Below are 19,738 nucleotides of genomic sequence, written 5' to 3'. Positions count from 1 at the left end.
GCCTGAACAAAAGTAGTTTATAAAAAGGACAACCCGTGGCAACATGAACATATCTTTTTCTTTTTGTCAGTGAAGCCGGAGGCATTCCTACATGAGGGAGGTCCATATCTGTGTTATGTTGTAACTTCCACAACAGTCAGAAGTTTCAGTTTTCGTGTGGACGCTTTAGCTGCTGCATTTGGCTGCAAATGAAACTATGTGACTATAATGTTCAGTTTTGATGGCAGGGTTTATTGTTTGAGAAGAGACCTCGATTTTATACCGAAATGGCAAACTGTGAGCGGAACAAGAGGCTCTTATTGGAGCTGGTGAAGCAGCCAGACAACAGTCGATGTGCTGACTGCGGTGCAACTGGTAAGCTCTGCAATCAGTGCCATGTTCAGTCCAGTGTTTCACACTGTCAACAATTATCTGCTAGAGCAACATTTACACGTATGGTTTTGAATGGCTTCTACATCTTAATAATCGTTCTGGCATTAAATATTATCCTTAAGGGATAGTAATAAGCTTTTCTTTCTGCTATAAGTTAATTGAGTTTGGGTATTTATGTCACTGACACATTTAAACAGGCTTTTGTGTCTTCCTCCTGTGGTGGAGGAAGTAACTTTTAGAAGATAAACCCTATTGCAAAATCCAGTTTATGTAAAACAACTGAAGCATTGTCAACTAAAGGTAAAAGGCCAACATAAATAAACAAAATGAACCTTACTTATTCAGCATCAAAGTGGTGGCTGTAAGTGATGTTTGGCTACAGATATATGACAGTAGATTAATACTGTGCAAACAATGTGTAATTATGGATGGTCCAGGGGTTCATGGGTCAGAGCATGGACGGCTTATGAAACAACCGGCCCCTCTACTCTTTCTTATTTGTCTTTTATAATCAGTTTGTGGTCATTTGGCTTTTGCTTTTGGGATTTCTTTTGTCATTTTGTGTCCAGTTTTTTTCACATGTTGCCTACTGTTGGTCATTTTGTGCCTCTCGAGTAATAATTTTAGTATGTGATTGTGTTTAAAACCACTTGTCCAAATGATCACGTGACTCAAACACTGACCCCCTCAGTACAATGTTGCATTTCAATCTCTTGTTTTCTGGACACCTCAGATCCAGAGTGGGCGTCCTATAAGCTGGGTGTGTTTGTGTGTCTGAACTGCTCTGGTGTCCACCGCAGCTTGTCCAGCCAGGTCAAATCCATTAAGCTGGACTTCTGGGAGGATAAATTAATTGAGGTATTCCATCTTCTGGTATTATAGTTATGACAAAACATTAGCCATGTGTAATCTTATATATGTCTTTTTTACACATAAGTTCATGAAATCTAAGGGAAATGCCAGTGCCAGAGCTGTGTATGAGAAAGCTGTTCCAGTGTACTACTATCGCCCTAAGCCAAATGACTCTGTGTAAGTATGTTTTCAGGATGATGACATTATTAAAAAAAACTATCTTTGTGAATATTTCATGCCTCCATAATGGACTTTCGCAGTATGTTTGCCAACATTTGCAACCACCGAAAGACTGCTGACACAACAGAGACATAAAACTAGAGTGAAGTGCAACTGGTGATTGTAGAAGTGAAAGAAAAATGAGTTTTGGCAGCTCAAAGCTTCATCAATCATGTCTGTATGCCTTATGTTGCTGTACGAATTGGGTTCTTCCTGTCTAAGCATATTTTATCCTCACCCTTCCACTGCAGTGTGCTGAGAGAACAGTGGATTCGAGCTAAATATGAAAGAATGGAATTCACAGGAGAAACCAAATATCCACCAGTTGCGTACACCACAGGTGATGTTTTCACTGTTTTCCAAACACATGTGAGCTGTAGAACATTAAAGTTTTTTAATTATGTTGGTGTTAACAAATATGTAAATGTTGGTACTTGCACACATTCAGAGCTGTGCAAGAAAAAAATGGCTCTTTGCACTATGAGAGAGCCCGGAAGTGAAAACTGGACTGATTGTCAGTCTGGTGTCCACACATTACTAAAACATTTAGTAAGACCTGACTTTCTTGCTGGGTCTCTTGGGTTGATGCCAGGTTTCTACGAGGGCATGCTATGGAAGAAAGGCAAAGAGAACACGCAGTTTCTGAAGAGGAAATTTGTACTGTCAGATCGAGAATTTACCCTGACTTACTACAACAAGGAAGATGTGAGTTTCTGCACTGTATGATTTTAATTAACAGCATTTTTTTCTGATATAGTTAAAAAAAATCTTAATATTAAAACAGCTTGAAGCAGCATATAAATGATAGTTATTTTTACTCCACTAACACAAAACAACAATAAAAAAATGTCCATGGCCTTGCTGGCAGCTCTGTGAGACTTAGTGGTAATCAGCACTTGATAATCAAGTTCAGTTGATGATGATAAAAATGTCATCAGTTTTGCAGTAATTTGATACTTTGAACAAAGTATTGGGCAAAAAAATCATGGCTCAACAAAGTAATTTGATCATTATTCTCATGGTATTCTCAAGGGTTTACCAAAGCCATTAGGGTTTATCCAATGGGCACCATCCATGTCTGAAGTGCACAACAAACTATCTGTGATCTAGGAGTCCAAAGGCCCGAAAGCTGTCATCGCCATCAAGGACCTGAATGCCACCTTTCAACCAGAGAAGATTGGTCATCCTTACAGCCTGCAGATCACCTACCAAGAGGAAGATCACACCAGGAACCTCTACGTTTACCATGAGAGTGCTGAGGTAGGCCTGCATGATCGTCCAAGTATAAATAACATAAACCAGTGGATTTTATACTGATTGTAATACAGTAGCTTTCGGGCTGTGGGGAAGCTTAGTTTTTTTTTTTCCTACCCTAGGAAATAGTCACATGGTACAACGCCATTCGTGCTGCACGCTACGCATATCTGAAGACAGCATACCCCACCGGAAGTGATGAAGAGGTAAGCATTAGCAAAAGCAAAGAAATGCCCGAAATCTTTGGTCAGCGTGTCGCCCAGTGACAGTTGAGATAAGCTCCAAATAGGCTTCAGATAGGCTCAAAGCTGTGCAAGTGCAATGAGCTGGAATTGTTCACTGGCCCGTGCTCGAGTGGCATACAGCAGAGCGATCACACTAGTCAAATTAACCTCACTTTGAGGGTTAATCATGCTTGGGCACAGTACAGATTGCCCAGTGTAAGTACATACCTATTAACAGAAAAGGAATATAGTAATCAGAATTATTATATTATTGCCTAAAAAGTAAGAATTGTTGTTTGCCTTAGCCACAACTCAGCCTTTTATACCTACAGAGGGATCAAGTCACATTTTAAAACAGGCCACAAGTTTCCACCACTATGATTCTACAGCTCAGAATGGACAAACCAATCATTGGCTCTAGAGAGGAATTGTAAGATTTCATGCTAAAGTAGTTTCACATATCGGTATCCAAAGTGAACCCATCATCTGTCACGCTGCAACTCGATGTGGTCGAAGACAACATGGCACACGGTGAATCGTAGGTTATAAAGGCAGGTGTTGGGGGCTTTCAGATGGTTGCAATCTACAACTTCATGTCCTCATCACTACATGCCACTAAATCTTACACACTGCACTTTTAAGGCTTAACATGCCTGTTGCTTTACTTCTGTTTGTCAGCTGATACCAATGATAACGAGAAACTACCTCAAAGAGGGATACATGGAGAAGACAGGGCCATTGGTAAGTTAATAGAAAAAAAGTATACAGTTGCACGCTATTACAAGACACTTTATGGACATGTATTCATTATTTTTTCACTGCATCACTTGCTACACTGACTTATGCATGCATTAAACTAGGTATAAAAGGTTCAACAAAAGACATTTTTAGGACAGTGGTGTTACTGAGCAGTTCCTCCTACAAACCCACAGACACACCCACTCAAATGACAAATATAAAGCATGAATATTAAATTTCTCATATCTGTTCACCTGAGTGCTTACATTATTATGTACTGTACTTTAACAGCAAAAGGAACCATTTAAAAAGAGGTGGTTCATTTTGGACTCACAAAACAGGAAGTTGTTATACTTCAAAGGGCAGCTGGTGAGAACAAAAAGCTTTTCTTATTCTAATCAGGTGCTGTACTTCTATAATATTGTTTTCCAAGCACCGTAACCACCATTATGTTTGATTGTAGGATGCAGAAGAGTTAGGGGCCATTTTCATCGGCACAGAGAGCAACGGTTACTCTGTGAGAGAGTGCGTGCCAAAGAATGCTCGGGGAAACAAGTGGACGTGTGGCGTTATGCTCGTGACACCAGAGCGACAGTTTGTCTTCATGTGTGAGCAGGAAAGGGAGCAGAAAGAGTGGCTGGGTGCCCTCAAACAGATCCTGTTTAGGCCCATGGCCCCACAGGATTATACAAGTAAGCAATTCATTTTTTGAATACAGGACTCTGTGCTAAATTGCACTAATTGCAAAAGGAATACCATTTGTTTTGCAGGTATTTATATAAATTAAATCATGGGCCTAAGTGAAACCTATTAATGTCACTAGGGATATGTATGTTTATTAGAATTGATGCTGAGGAGAATGTGAATGTCTGTATTAAATTTCATGAAAATAGGCTTAACAGTTGTTATGTGATTTGACTAAAAATTAACAAAATCTCCTGCACCAGAAGACAAGCCAAGGTAACGTGATTCATCCTCTGAGGTGCTCAAATGTTTGCACAAAGATTCATCAATCTAACTAAAACTTGTGTCTTATTCCAGCTGAGGCCAAAGTCAAGTACAAAAGATAAACTACACAGAGGGTTGATGACATGCTGAAGATGGGAGGATGCCTAAAAAAAACACAATGCACTGAACTACTGCAGCACAACAGATACATAGAAACCTGCTTTGCACAGCACTGAATCAACATTGACTTTACTCCATGTTGCTACCTGTACTGGCCTTCATCTCTGTGTTGGTGGTGCCACGGTGACTTACACTGACACTGGATCTGATATTTTATCAAAGATTCAGAAAGTACACACTCAGTTTGTAATATTACAACAAAAACACTGCTATCAGCAGATAAACAATGTTATACTGAAACTGAAGATAGGTTACAATAAGTCCATGCCATGATTTTTGTTATGTTTCTTTTTATTTTTACATTTTATATTTCCAAATGAATAAGGATATAATTTTATATTTAGTAGTAGTGAACACATTTCATGACACTATGCTCAGACAAATACATTACTTTACTTAATAATTTATTAATTACTTAACAAAATGTGTTTGTGATTTAATTTATAGTTATCAATACACACATAAAACCCAGTGGTGAGAATTCCTATGGAAATTAAATTATGCTCTGACCCATCGCTGGGCCCCACAGTAGGATATCAGGGCATGCTGACACAAGTATGCTGGTCTAGGTTGCATTCTCAAGATTTAGCCTAGGGTACACATACACTTTCAGAGGACTTTAGGTGTCTTGGAGGCCTCTCTCTCTCTCTCTCACTAGTGTCCTTTTTGCTGTTTCACTAATTTGAGAGACTGGTCTGCTGTAGGGATATTTACACCTGCATCATACTCCTTTCATTTCTTAAAGATGGCTATAACCGTATTCCAATAGAAACTCAGTTACTTGGAAATTTTGTCAATTCCCTGAACACTGCTTTTCAATAATCCTTTTTTTTGTTCGTTTTATATTGAAATTAATTGGGGTTATTTTTTAGAGGTCTGTTTTCACTTTGGCTCAAACGAGTAATTTTTCTAAATGTTTGTCAAATAAACTTTGTAATGGGTAAAATTCAACACATAAATAAAGCACTTAAAGGTAATAAAGCTTAATGCGTGTCTTTAAGTACTACCATCTAATAATGTTTTACAAGGGTTGTATATTTTATCACATTTACAGTTGCCAGTGCAGATGCAATTTCTCTCTGGCGCAAGAGAACAGCAAAACGCGTTTTAAAATTCCCGAATAAGTTTGTCCTCCTCGTGCGCCGTAGTTGCCGGGTACTGGAGGTCGGGCATGCTCCTGACACATCCACTGCGAAATGCTGTAGAAGCCACTAAAGTGCACTGATTACGATGAAATAACAGACACATGTGCAACACACGACTTTTTAAATTCAATTTCTGCTGAGGTGTTACGTCGCAAGCTGAGAAGAAGCGCGAAGAAAATAGGAAGGGTCACCAAGAGCAGTCCGTCCGTTTTGTCCTACAAAGGCGCCAGGAGTTTGACAGCGGCGGGCCTGTTGGGTGAAGTGCTGGAGGAGGTCGACATCCAGAGGACTACATGAACCAATAAAGACTGTCCTTTCTGTACGCGAAGCAAGCTTCAACATGAGGAAGGACGTGAGGATACTACTCGTTGGGGAACGTAAGTAGCAGTTTTTTTTTTTAAAAAACCTGAGTGATTGACGGCTTCATATTAGTTAGCTTACATGCTAGCGAGAGAGCTAAGTGAGCACAGCTACAGTTAGCAGATCCACTGACTGAACTCTGTAATATAGCAAACCAGCGGGGCTGATTAGTTTATTCCACAGTGGACGAGAAGCATGCACGAAAGTTGTAAGTTATCCAGAGCCTATGATTAGAATAAATATTTAGGGCTTTGGTTTCTTTCTGGTGCCGTTAGCCATAACTATCACATGGAGCATAACAGCTGTCTCGAGAGTGTTTCTAATAGTATTCACTGTCATGTGTTGATATTCTATCTTCTACTTTTTAATAGCTAGGTCTCCTCTGAAAACAAAGTTAATTAGTTCACATAGTAAAATGGACACTAAAAGGCGCTCGGGTAGGATGGCTGAGCAGGTCAAGAAAATAGCCAAAGAATATGTGCTTTATTACGGTGGCTTTTGTTTTAGGGCTGTTAAATTGGACTTGATGACCGTGTGTTTATTGTTTTAGATGACCTTTAACCTGGAGTGAGGGCAGAAATAAAACAAACCCACCACAGATTTATTCTGCTAAATAACTTCTTACCTGGGGGTTTTGTGATTTTTTTTATTTTTTTTTTATTTATTTTTTTTATATTTTCTTTTATTTATTTTTTTTATTTTAAAAGCATGAGTATTGTCAAAGCTGTTTCAGTTGTGGCTTTGCAGGGTGCCCCCAACACATTAGGTGAGTTGGCACTGGCTCTTCCTGAGAAACAGCCAGATTGCTTTGTGCCAACTTTATTGTTGTGGACTTTAGTGTGTTGTTAGTTACCTACAAGGCAATGATGCTGAGAGGCAGGTGGTAGTCCAAAGTAGAGCTGCAGTTATTATTTAGATGTCATGTTAATTAGTAGAATTGTTTTTGCTATTGATCCCAGCTGTTGACAATCTCATCCCCTAATTGGTTGTTCTATCAGACCTTCCACCACATAAATTGAATGTCATTGCACCAATAGTCTAAAATCCCAACGTATGGCTTTTAAAATATTATAAAACCCTGATAGCTAATATTTAAAATGGATTGCCTTTCTGTTAGCATTTTTTTTTTCTTTTTTTTCTTTGTGGCTCTTCAATTGTGGCAAATCTCCAGCTTGTGTTCTGGTTTTGGATTGCGCTGGCATTTATTGTATTTTTGAGATCGTAACTATATTCATCTGTTCTTATATGTCCCCTGAAACTTAACACATTACCCAGAATCCTCAAACAAAATGTCAGAGGTCACAGGCCAGTTAACCATAAAAGATGTGCAATGTCAGACTGTAATAGAAGTGTCTTTCTTTCCACAGCCAAAGTGGGGAAAACATCACTGATTATGTCCCTGGTCAGTGAAGAGTTTCCTGATGAGGTATGTACCAGCAGGAAACGAGAGCATCCCTAGTTGCTGTTCGTTATACACATACATATTGAATGTATATTTAGGTTGCATAGTGAAGACAATTGGTTTGGCTGGCAATATTGGAGTTATGATTTAAGTTTATTAGTATTGGGCCCATGTTAAGAGGAGAATCGTAAGTAAGATCAGGGCCAGCCATAAGTTTAACTCACTAGTCCTTATATTACCCAGTCACTTTATGATTCACCTACCTCCTTATTGTTTTACTCTTCATTACTGGCAACTGTGGCAACAAGGTGTCATTATTGCCATAAATGTCCTCCATTGTTTTCCAGGTTCCCCTCCGAGCTGAAGAGATCACCATCCCAGCTGACGTCACTCCAGAGAGGGTGCCTACACACATCGTAGACTACTCAGGTAATCTCTTCCCACTGCATATATAGAAGGGATGCAGATGAAGGCACTTTTTATTGGTTGTTGTTGAGCCGATTCTTAGCAATAAATCCTAATCACCTTATGATGTTAGTAAAAAGAAATTATTTGTGTAACAATTAATAAAGCTTATTCAAATACACAAACACTGTACTGATTTGTCTTTCTGACAACTTTCAGAAGCAGAACAGTCAGATGAGCAGCTGTATCAAGAAATATCAAAGGTTGGGTTGTGATTGTTACTTTCATTCGGTCTCATAATGTCTCATGAGTATTTCTTATGTGCAACACAAGCTAATATTTGCTATTTGTCCTTGTAGGCAAATGTTATCTGTATAGTCTACTCTGTCAACAACAAGAAGTCCATTGAAAAGGTGAGGATGGTCCTTTCACCGTTAATCAATTATGTAACTGCAGTATTTCCAGAAATTGGATCCTGCCAATGCATATGCCGATCATTTTAAATTTACATTTACATTTCATCCTAGACAGTGACAATTAATCGTGTCAGTGATGACAATTAGAGTTTGATATTGTGCTTTCCTCTAGGTGACAAGCCACTGGATTCCCCTCATAAATGACAGAATGGACAAGGATAGCAGGTGTGTTCATGTCCCTTTAATAGCCGTGAGTGTATGGGTTACGTCAGCCAAGCTAATGGTGCTGTGCCTGCAAGTTATAAAGATATTCACGTTGAAATGATATAATATGCAGCTGCTGGTCTGCCTTTTATTGCTCCTTGATGTTGTGGAGATCTTATATTGGGCTGTGACTAATGATTTTCATTATTTATTGATCCACAGAATGTTTCTTCAAGTAATTGTTCTTTGGTCTAAAAATGTCAGAAAAGAGTGCCCATCATGAGTCTTGACAGTATCAGATGTCTTCATCCGTCAGCTAATTCTCACATACATTAGACACAAAGCTGGTCATTTTGGCTTAAAATGTATTATGAGTTTGATTCTGGTGAATTTCCTTTTGATCAACCAATTGCTTCAGGTATAAATTCTAGTAAAAAATGACTTTACTAAATGTCAGGGTACCCTTGATCCTTGTGGGAAACAAGTCTGACCTGGTGGAACACAGCAGCATGGAGACCATCTTGCCAATCATGAATCAGTACCAGGATATTGAGACTTGTGTAGAGGTGAGAGATCAGCACACATACACACATATGCACCTTTCAGAGCCACTGAGGCTGTTGATGTCCCACTTAGTTATATATCACTGTGATGAAGAGGTAAATGAAACATGAACATGATTTTAAATACACTACTAGCTGTGACTATCATAGTAAGACTGGCTCTGTGCAGTACTGATCAGTCCCCAGCAGCTCTTGAACTGAAGTCCAGCTCCTGACTCAACTTACACTCTAAGTAAATAATAGATTTATATTACTAAACTCCATGCTCCAGGCCCAAGAGCTGCTGGCTGATGGACTGAGTGTGTTGAAAGGCACGGTTGCAGTAGAGGAAACTGCCCACCATCTGCGTTACTGTTTAATTCACATATCCCTCTGTCACATGATATGGCTCAGTCATGTCCTCTTCAGCTGGATTAGTTACAAGGTTAAAAGCAGATGAGGACGTGAAGGAAGGCAGATACACTGTGTGTTCCGTCTAGGGTAGTCACAGCAATTTTTTAGTGTTCAACTAGGCCCAGGGTTGTTTCATATGTTCTGATGGGGGGGAAAAAAACTCGTATTATGTTTTTTTTTTTTTTATAGCTGTACTTAAGGATTTAAGATTTATTGGAAGCTGTTGCAGTAGAATGTTATAGAAGACAATTTGTGTGTACATGTATTTGACATCTCCTGATAATTTGACTCTGGAGTTGTATTTGCCCCAAACATTCACACACATGCCCTCTGTTATCTCAGTGCTCAGCCAAAAACCTGAAGAACATCTCTGAGCTGTTCTACTATGCTCAAAAGGCTGTTCTCCACCCGACAGGGCCCCTGTACTGCCCAGAGGAGAAGGAGGTGAGTAAATGCAAATACACCATACGTCGGTTTTTGTTCGTATTGCGATCTGCATTAAATACAGCTTGTTTTTATTGTCAGTATAAAGTGCATTGGTCCCCCTATCAGTTACAATAATTCAGTCATGGCAGGCCTGACTCTCACTTTAGTAGATGAGCATAAAGAAAGGAAATGACTTCTTGGCTGAACAGCAAGTGAAAAGTAGGAAAACACATGTAGGCTCTTAAGGAATCCAACATTAGCTCTGCTCAGTCAACTTGGTGCTGTTACATGAAAATACTGCCACTACTAGCCTGGAAAAACTTTCATGTTGTGAACCTAATAATATTTCTGTGTACCACTCAAAGTGATTGAGTTTCCCAAAGTGGCCGTGTATTCATTTTGTTTTTTAATATTTGGAAAAGTGAGCACTGATTTCATATTGGTTTTCTGCATCAGCAGAAAACATTGGATTGGGGCATCTGTAAAGTAAGTTCTATGATAAGGACAGTTGATCTAAAACTCTGTACATCATGGAAGTACATGCAGCCGCCTGAATAATTACATTTCTTCTGTATTACAGCTGAAGACTTCTTGTATCAAGGCTCTAACTAGAATCTTCAAAGTGTCTGACCTGGACAACGATGGCATTCTTAATGACAATGAGCTTAACTTCTTCCAGGTAATGTTTCCTATTTTTATAGTGACACCGTCAGCATCATGACTGCACGTGTAGCTGAATTTAGAATTGTGAAAGTCCATCATTAGCAAAATAAGGAGGGCCAGATTATAGGTGGAGAAGACAACCTGTTGTTTTTCCCATGGCAGACGTCCGAAAACATTTGTTTGGATCATATTTACCATTTTTTGTTCTTATGTATGTAGAGAACGTGTTTCAATACACCACTGGCGCCTCAGGCCTTAGAGGATGTAAAGAATGTGGTCAGGAGGAACATGGCAGATGGAGTCAAAGATAACGGACTCTCGCTCAAAGGTCAGATACACTCCAGTTTTTTTTGTTTTCCTTTTCTTCCTACTACCTTCCTCCTCCTCATCATGCCTTATCCTTCCTCATGCTCCTTCAGTAGATGCTTTTTTTTTTGCTCTTCTCTAGCTCCATGCTTTTAAAATGAAATTACTTGTATTGATTATCATCTTACTTGGTCTTTGTCTCAGGCTTCCTGTTCCTGCACACCCTTTTTATACAGCGAGGTCGGCACGAAACCACCTGGACTGTACTGAGGAGGTTTGGTTATGATGATGACCTGGAGCTCACGCAGGAATATCTGTTCCCCATGTGAGTCCATTCCTATGTGATATGTATAAGTCAAGTTTAAAACATTGTAAAGACATTCAGGTCCAGTTTTCTTTTATCTACGTCATTATTGGCTGTATGAAAATAACCTTATGATGTTATTGTTTTTACTAGAAACACAAATAAATGCTGTACAGCCAGTATTCAACATAATGCATTTCTGTTATTAATTGATATACAAAGTATTGAGAGTACATTTTTTGCAGGTTATTTTCTTTATTAATTATTGAACTGATATGTTTGCAAACGACAGTTTCCAGTTACCTTCAAACCTTTCAAAAACCCGAAGATGCCATGTTTATTAAGGAATGGAAAAGGAGCTGAAAGCAGAAAATGTTTCCTGTTTTTACTTAAATATTACATACGTTGAATGTCAGATATGTAATTAATTAAACTCCAATCAATGCCTCATATAATTTTGTTTAATGTTTGCGTCCTTTCATTTTCCCAGGATCAAGATCCCTCCAGACTGCACCACAGAGCTTAACCACAATGCTTACCTCTTCCTTCAGAGTGTTTTTGACAAGCACGATAAAGTAAGTGGTCAGACAATTCAGGTTTTCCTGTGAAACTCCTTTGCATTTTGTATGATTACTTACACAATGGCTGAATTGTGCTCAGTTATTTAATGTTGTTCCTTGTGCTCTTTCTCATCTGTTTCACATTTGTGTCAATGTTTTGTGTACTTGGAATGATCCAGGACAGAGATTGCGCGCTGTCGCCAGAGGAGGTGAAGGATCTGTTCAAAGTGTTTCCCTACATGCCCTGGGGTCCAGACGTCAACAACACGGTTTGCACGAACGATCAGGGATGGATCACATACCAGGGATACCTCTCCCAGTGGACGTGAGTGTCGAGCATGTCTATTTATACACACCCACATCTTTTGTAGTGTCACACAACATAAACACATTCATTCTAACGTACATATAGATTACATAACAAATGTTCTTAAAAATGAAGATCTAAAACATTATGCTTTTTGACTTGTGAGTTTTCTGTTGTAGGTTAACAACCTATCTAGATGTGCAGCGTAGTTTGGAGTATTTAGGTTATCTGGGCTACTCTATTATCTATGAACAAGAGTCCCAAGCAGCTGCCATTACGGGTAAGATAGTTAAATTACGCTTTATTTTGGTTTTATGTCTATAAGAATTGTATATATTACTTACAAAAGGCAAGTAGTAAATAGTAAAATGTACATTTATTTACAGAATAAATGTAGGTTGTTTTTTTTTTTTTTCCTTCCTTCCTTTTCTTTTTTAGTCACACGGAACAAGCGCATTGATCTGCAGAAGAAACAGACCCAGCGCAGTGTCTTCCGCTGCAATGTCTTTGGGGCGCGGGGCAGCGGAAAGAGTGGCTTCCTCCAAGCTTTCCTAGGCAGAAACCTGCAGGTTAGTGTAGAATCCTGGCTTCAAATCCTTTTTATATTTTATACTTTTATACCAATTTCAAACATACCATTTAAAATGTATATTATTACCTAGTTTTATTTGCAGTGTTGGTGTCAGTTTATTAATTCTAAGAAATACGGCCAATTTACATGTTTGTTCCACAGAATAAACCTGAAATTAAAAATGTTAATGAAAATAAAGATGCATTTTATCAATTTAAGAATACAAGTTGATTTTTATTCTGACACTCTGTTTAATTTGTAGTGGATGTGGTGGAAAGAATTAAGAATTAATTTTGCTTTACAATTCCAATTATTCATTTAACCGATGCTTTTTATCAACAACAGCGACATAGACGAGTTAAAGAAGAGCACAAGTCCTTCTATGCCATCAGCACCACCTACGTTTATGGTCAGGAGAAATACCTGCTGGTAAGAACCATTTTCCATATTAGGCTACTGATGCATCAAGTATATTAGCATTCATTCTTCCCAGTAGTGCACTCTCACATGCTATCCATCTCTCATTTTCTCTTTCCTGTCTTGTACGCACACTAAAAGCTCCATGAGGTGATGCCTGATTTTGACTTCCTGTCAGAGGCAGACCTAGCCTGTGATGTGGTCTGCCTGGTGTATGACGTCAGCAATCCACGCTCTTTTGAATACTGCGCCAAAGTGTATAAGGTGTGTACATGTCGCATGCTTCAGAAGACAGAAATGTTATTATTAGATGGTCTGCTTCCCACATTCTAACTTATTACATTGAATGGCTGTTTGCAGCAATACTTCATAGACAGCAGGACGCCATGTGTGGTGATTGCTGCCAAGTCAGACCTGCATGAAGTAAGGCAGCACTACAGCCTCTCACCACATGAGTTCTGCCGTAAACACAAGCTCCACCCGCCCCAGCCATTCACATGCAACATGACCGATGCACCTAACAAAGAAATCTACACAAGACTTACCACCATGGCCATGTATCCGTGAGTATTAAATCTCCAACCTTTCTCCAGGATGTATTTAATGTATCTGGATAGGTCGGAACATTTCACGCTTAATAATGACGGCAAAGTTACTGCCATCAAAAACGTACATGCCGTGTAAATTAATTATGCAAGTAAAGGTCAAACACACGAGCACAGTCATCAAAGTCTGCAAGGTCAGTCCGTTTAGCTTTATTGGGCCGCTAGGCTGTCTTAACCTGTCAAAGCTCTCTGATCAGATTAGATTTTAGAATAGATTAATTTGCACTTAATGGGATTTGCCCAGTAAATCTCATTTTAGCACACCAGAAATCCTATCGTGTAAATGCTGAATCGGTTTAAACCGCTGCACTCTAGGGCCTGAGTTTGAGTAGAAGGGCTTTGACATAAAGAACGTTTACTGATAAGTTAGTTTTTGGCTCTAATCCCGAATTGGCTAAAGTAATATATTTTACTGATTTAAGCAAAAAAAAAGTTAAAGGGCCTTAGACTTTAGAAATTAGATGTGTACACCATCAACAAAGGCCAGACCGTCCATCCTCAGGTGCTTTTTAAATTTTAAAAGGTTACAATGAATTACAACAAAAATTTTTCTGACCTGGAAAAATGTGCACTTGTATTGCTGCAGTTATTTTGACACAATACATTTATAATCCAACTTCTCATTTCCATAAACACAGAAATGACTTGTCTGTGATTTTGATGAAAGTAATTTGTCAGCCTCCGGTAATGTCCAAATTCATTAATTGCTCACCCTTGTTTGATTAGGACAATGTTAATTATAGAAAGGCTACTTGAGTTTATGAAACTCTACCTTACAAACTTTCCAATGGATACAGACCAGTTTCTGCTTTTAGTAGCATTTTATTGCTTGTGTATGCTAATGAACAGGGTACAGTGCTCACAGAAAGGGTAAAGCGTTCGGAGATAAAAATCTAGACTGATATAGAGATTATGCATTTTGTTCTTGGTTTACCACCCTCAGCTCACCTTTTTTTCCCTTTTTTGTTGTGTACTCCCTTCTTTCTTTCTGGATTTCCTCTCCTCGTATCTCTTAACTTTACTTTGTCAGCATGTTTATACCCTTTATTTCCTGTAGTTCAATGGAAGCAGTTCAGGTATCCGCTCAGAGAATTAGGCCATTAGCCTGGCGGTTAAACAGTTTTTATCAACGCTATGGCCTCATTTTTTTTTCTTTTTGTCTGTGTTGCCTTTGTACGATGGTGAATACACACATTTGTGTCTTTCCGCAGCCACGCCCGTCTCCGCTGCTTGTGTGCATGCAACAGGTGCACCTATTGCCTGTGTCAGAACCTCCTCAAGTTGGAGCTGCTGCGCAGTATTAAGGCCCAACTCCGCAGGGTCGCGTTCAACAGGTTTATACATAGAATAATCTTTAGTGTTTTAACCTCGACTCATCCCTCCTCTCTGTGGCTCCCACCCTTTGTTAGACCTCTAGGCTGGGTCTCATAGAGGCTCCTTTTTCACCCAAGCTCTCTAACACTGGTGACGGTGACCACTTCTCTGCTTTCCCTCTATGCTCGCCTCAGTCAGGTTTACACAGCATATCCACTGCTAGGAAAAGGAAATATCAAACATGATTGAAGTGATGCCTTGCCCCAAACCAGTTTAATAAATCTTCCATTTGTGATGTTGAACGATGGTGAGCTGAAATTTTGTTCACTTCCTTTGTCATGTTGGTTTTTTGGTCTCTGCTCCAGCCCCTGCAAACCCACCTGCTCTCTGTACAGCTTGACACAGCAAAGTGTGACCAAGCTGTGCCAGCTAACACACAGCCTGATAGCCAGGGAGGTAACATTGTGTCCACGTGGAAATTGCACGAAGTCATTTGCTTGTGGCGTGTAAAACCAACTCTTTAATACTAACCTTTAAATAAAACACATTTTAAATAGTTTTTAAACAGTCTAAAGTGGTAACACTTATTGGACATTCAGAAGAAAAGATTTTCATTAATTTTATTTTGAATAGTTTTAGTAGAATTGTAAAACATTTTGTAGAATCTTATGTCAAATTGGTATCGGTTAGCTTCTCTGTCATGGTTAATGCTGACCAAATGTAGATGCAAATGCACTCAAACTACTGCTTTTTTTATTTTGTAATTTGCATGTGATGGAAATAAATATTTCAGTGTGAATTCTTACAACCAAGTATTAATTTGACCTATAACCTCCTTCCTGTTTACCCTCTCTTCTCCTGCAGTGGATATGCAAAGAGTAAAATCTTGACTAACAAACAGCAATATTGTTTCCATAAAAAGTGGGAGAAACACAACCAACCTCTTGGGTTTGGGCTTCATTCCAAGTGAAAACCTATTTTGAAATCTGCATGTTTGACAAAGGTCTTGTCTATTAACTTCTATTAATTTCTCAATAGCACCAACTTCTATGAATGATAACTTTTTCATCTCACCCACTCTTAATATCCATTCTTAACATTGAAGTCTGCACCTACAGAAGACACTTTATTTTAAAAAGCATGTTATTTTTCTGCGTTAATCCATTTATTTCAATAAATAAACCTCATTCGCTGTCTCTCCTGTGGGTTTAGACATACATTTGTTGATAATCAAAGTGTTTCTGTTTCACTGTACTGAGTTGATTGTATTGTGCTGTTAGTTATTTGGCTTTTCCTGTCTTGTATCCCCTGTGTTTTTTTTTTCTCCCTCTCAATCCACTCTATAGGTGTTCATACACATATTTTTGGCTGCCCCTCTTCCTCTTCCTCTTGCATTTGCTCACGCTTTGCTAATCTTCCTGCTGTTTTATGTTGTATGGCTCACCAGTTCCCCACCTCTCTGTTAAATAAAGGCATGTCTCTGTCCTTAGAAAAAGGCTGCCATCTGTTGGCAGCTGGGTAAAAAGTTTCCCATCTGTCCATTTATACCATATAGAGAGCTTGGTCATGAACAGAACATAAAATGATGGGAGAAGTTTGGATTTTGGTGTTAGAATGGGAATTAGTGTGGGTGCTTAAAAGTAACGTGGACTTCTAGGTGGGTTCTCATGGACTGATGCAGAGCTATATATACTTTAGTGATGCATCCGGCACTAATGTTTTACGTTGACACCTTTTTTTTATTAATTTTTTTTCAAATCTTGTAAGCAATTAATAGCATGACAACAAGCCAGCTCTGCTAAAAGGGGCTGACACACCACATTGAATGCCCATCTTGCTTTTTGAAAAGTGTGTTGGTTGTCTGGGTTAGGTTATGTGCACACTGTGCATCTCCACAATTAAAAGTAGCAATAGGAGAGAATGCCCATAGGCCAGAAAGATGTACCGGCTGAGTCCCAGTTCACTAACTGTGGTTTGCAATGAACGATTTAAAAAAAAAAACACGTTTGTTAAATATTTGAAAATATATATAAAAAAAGGTAGGAAAAAACTAAATAGATGTAAAGTGGAGAGAAGAAAATACTTATTTTTACCCAGCAACATTTCCACTCTGGCTGCCATGTGGTGTGTAGAGGTTGATGATGTGTGTTTGTGTATGTTTGAAGTGTGCTGTGACATTTGAACAGGTATGGCTGTAGCCATGGGTGTGGCCTGGTTTTATGGCTGGGTAACACTGATGAAATTGGATATCTCAATCTTCTTTTCCCCCCCAAGTTCTTAGTCTTGTTTAAACAAACTGACGTAGTTTTCTTACCTTGCTGCTCATAATGGAAAGGATGACTTAAAATTTTACAGAAGAGAGATAAGGTAAAAATTGCTACAGATGTTAATGTGCAACTACGATGGTCCAAAGCATTCAGACAGTCACAGGTAAATTCACTAGCCGCAGCATTCAGTGTTGTTCCATATAAATTTAAGTCTTGCAACTACTTTAATCACAGTTTCACTAGCAAGTAAGTTCAACTTACGTTTAGACAAATATGCACAGAATAGTTTCAGTTTCTCAAATGTGAATATTAAGTAGTTTCATGTTTGCTATGTCCCAGTCAAGATTATATTGAAGTGTCACCCAGCTGTTTCTGCTGTGTTTGGGTGTGTGTCAGCCCACCTGGAGCTACTCTGTGTGTGTGTGTGTGTATCTGCTGGGCTGGGTGGAGGCTGTGGGGGGGCTGCCTGCTGTCAGAGGAGGATTTCAGCCTGACACAGCAGGTTTCAGGAGGAGTCCATCTTTATGGAGGCCTCTGCCAAGACATCTGTTCCCCCAGAGAGGTAAAGGCAGGATGTTATTTTGTATACGATGCATGTAGGTGGACAGGTGAGTGTGCTGAATTCCACCTAAGGTCAATGCTAGGAAAATTAAGCTGTGCTTAATTCAGAAACGGCTAGTCGGACAGTATTGTAGTTTGTATTGTATTGTATTGTAGACAGTATATGTAGAGTTCAGGTTTATAGGTGGCCCAAGGTTTAAGCAAACGTATTTATTTTGATGATACCTGAGGAATCAAGGTTTTTGTGAGGTGTGTGTAACAGTCAGTCCTGTGTTTTGATTTAATTCGTTTGAAGTTCTGGTTAAGCCATACACAGACAGCATTACCGCTTCTCTTTCCCTGCTTTGCTTTCTTTTTATTCCCCCATTAGCTTGCCTTGATTCCAGTCTGCATTTCCCCACTGTTTGATTCATCCTCCACGTAACCTGGAGTTGCATTTAGTAGGGCAGGTGTTCACCTAACCTTACAGAGCCTGGGAGATGTTGTGGAGGAAAAAATAAATACCCATGATTTAATCATTTTAATCTTTAACTCAAACTTTCAGCTTGTTACCTTTTTGTACCCTTCACAAGATTCCCAAGAATATCTAACTATAAAAGTCATCAATTTTAGTGAATAGACTGTGCCAAATACTAATAAACACGAATAATTACTTTCATAGCAAAGAACACTGCATCAATTTTATTTTGTCCTTGACACCTCCTGGATTCTTTAGTGTCAGCGATATTAGAGCAGCTGCTTCTCGTTGTCCAACATCTTTCCCTCTTTTCACTCGGCTACATTGTTTAAAATAAACCAAATGTCAAGAGAAAGCATGTGTTCATGTCTGTAGCAGCTATTACAGGGCACTGGTATTTATCATTTATTGTGTTTAGAGAGATTCCCCTGGAAAAAGCACATGACTTTGTTTTGCCATTTGGCAATTTTCCGCTCTGCTTTTACAAATGTATGAACAGCACTGCTGTGCTCACCCTGTTATTTTTCAGGTAATTTTCCAGCAATGAAACGCCTCACCTGCTCTGTTTCTGTCTCTGGCTTTGTCTTACAGACATATGGCTCAGGCGGACTTAAAGAACTCAACTTTCTGGCTAAGAGCGAGTGTGGGCGCCACAGTGTTTGCTGTGCTGGGCTTTGCCATGTACAGAGCACTTCTCAAACAGCGGTGATCTCACAGAATTATACAGATCCACTTCCTCACTCAGTCCCTCTCTGATGACTCTGCCCTTTACTCTCCTATCGAAAGACTGGGGGGGGGGAAAAAAAAAAGAGATTGACCGACCAACCTGGCCCCTTCACCCAGACTCCACCTCATGCCCTTCCCACAGCGCAATATGGGCAAAAAACATGGAAAGAAAAAAATCATAGGTACTTTTTGTATGCATTGAAAACCTAAAACTATTTTGTGTATGTTGGCCAAAGGGAATGATTATCTTTGAAATATCACTCATCTCCACAAAGAGTTTGTAAATGATGACATTCTGTTGCTCTAGTTTAGTCCAGGTCACACACTAGTAGTCACTGGAAGGTTTTCAGCTGATCTAGTCCTGATTTTTGTTATTTATCTCAGGTCAGTATTATTACTATTAATATTATTATTTAGATTGTTGGAGACCAGAGTGAGGCAGCCATGCGCAGAAACACCACAAAGGGACTTGAATTTGTTTATAAATGTGTATATGCAGTATATTATGTATGTATTCCTCAAGAATTTTAGGGCCTGACCTGTAGATGGCATTTTAAGCCAGAATCACCGACAGAAGGT

The 19,738-nt window shown here is 39.1% G+C and overlaps 2 protein-coding genes across 9 annotated transcripts; both read left to right on the top strand.

Moving 5' to 3' along the window:
* The first annotated feature begins 106 nt into the window (after positions 1-106).
* Positions 107-5,768, top strand: adap2 (ArfGAP with dual PH domains 2). The gene is made up of 11 exons (XM_067476864.1): positions 107-354; positions 1,106-1,230; positions 1,310-1,401; positions 1,695-1,783; positions 2,036-2,148; positions 2,554-2,703; positions 2,820-2,903; positions 3,600-3,662; positions 3,951-4,028; positions 4,123-4,351; positions 4,701-5,768. The coding sequence occupies exons 1-11, from the start codon at positions 267-269 to the stop codon at positions 4,727-4,729; spliced, it is 1,140 nt and encodes a 379-aa protein (XP_067332965.1). The 5' UTR covers positions 107-266; the 3' UTR covers positions 4,730-5,768.
* A 146-nt stretch (positions 5,769-5,914) lies between these two features.
* rhot1a (ras homolog family member T1a) lies at positions 5,915-19,227 on the top strand. 8 transcript variants are annotated; one of them, XR_010910783.1, is made up of 22 exons: positions 5,915-6,309; positions 7,660-7,718; positions 8,042-8,123; positions 8,319-8,362; positions 8,459-8,512; positions 8,688-8,740; positions 9,177-9,285; positions 10,018-10,119; positions 10,558-10,587; positions 10,682-10,780; positions 10,984-11,092; positions 11,275-11,395; positions 11,865-11,949; positions 12,114-12,259; positions 12,421-12,521; positions 12,680-12,810; positions 13,158-13,241; positions 13,371-13,493; positions 13,590-13,792; positions 15,046-15,168; positions 16,495-17,977; positions 19,025-19,227. XR_010910783.1 is itself a non-coding variant. In XM_067476848.1 (21 exons), the coding sequence occupies exons 1-21, from the start codon at positions 6,273-6,275 to the stop codon at positions 19,140-19,142; spliced, it is 2,010 nt and encodes a 669-aa protein (XP_067332949.1). In that variant the 5' UTR covers positions 5,916-6,272; the 3' UTR covers positions 19,143-19,227. The 8 variants fall into 8 exon arrangements, 6 of the variants coding, with proteins under 6 accessions (XP_067332951.1, XP_067332949.1, XP_067332948.1 ...); XR_010910785.1 differs by lacking the exon at positions 15,046-15,168 and having other exon boundaries at positions 5,916-6,309; XM_067476848.1 differs by lacking the exon at positions 16,495-17,977 and having other exon boundaries at positions 5,916-6,309; positions 10,561-10,587.
* Positions 19,228-19,738: the final 511 nt, after the last annotated feature.

This window comes from Channa argus, chromosome 15 (assembly GCF_033026475.1).
Source record: "Channa argus isolate prfri chromosome 15, Channa argus male v1.0, whole genome shotgun sequence".
NCBI classification, from domain to species: domain Eukaryota; kingdom Metazoa; phylum Chordata; class Actinopteri; order Anabantiformes; family Channidae; genus Channa; species Channa argus.
This window is presented reverse-complemented; position numbering and strand designations above follow the sequence as displayed.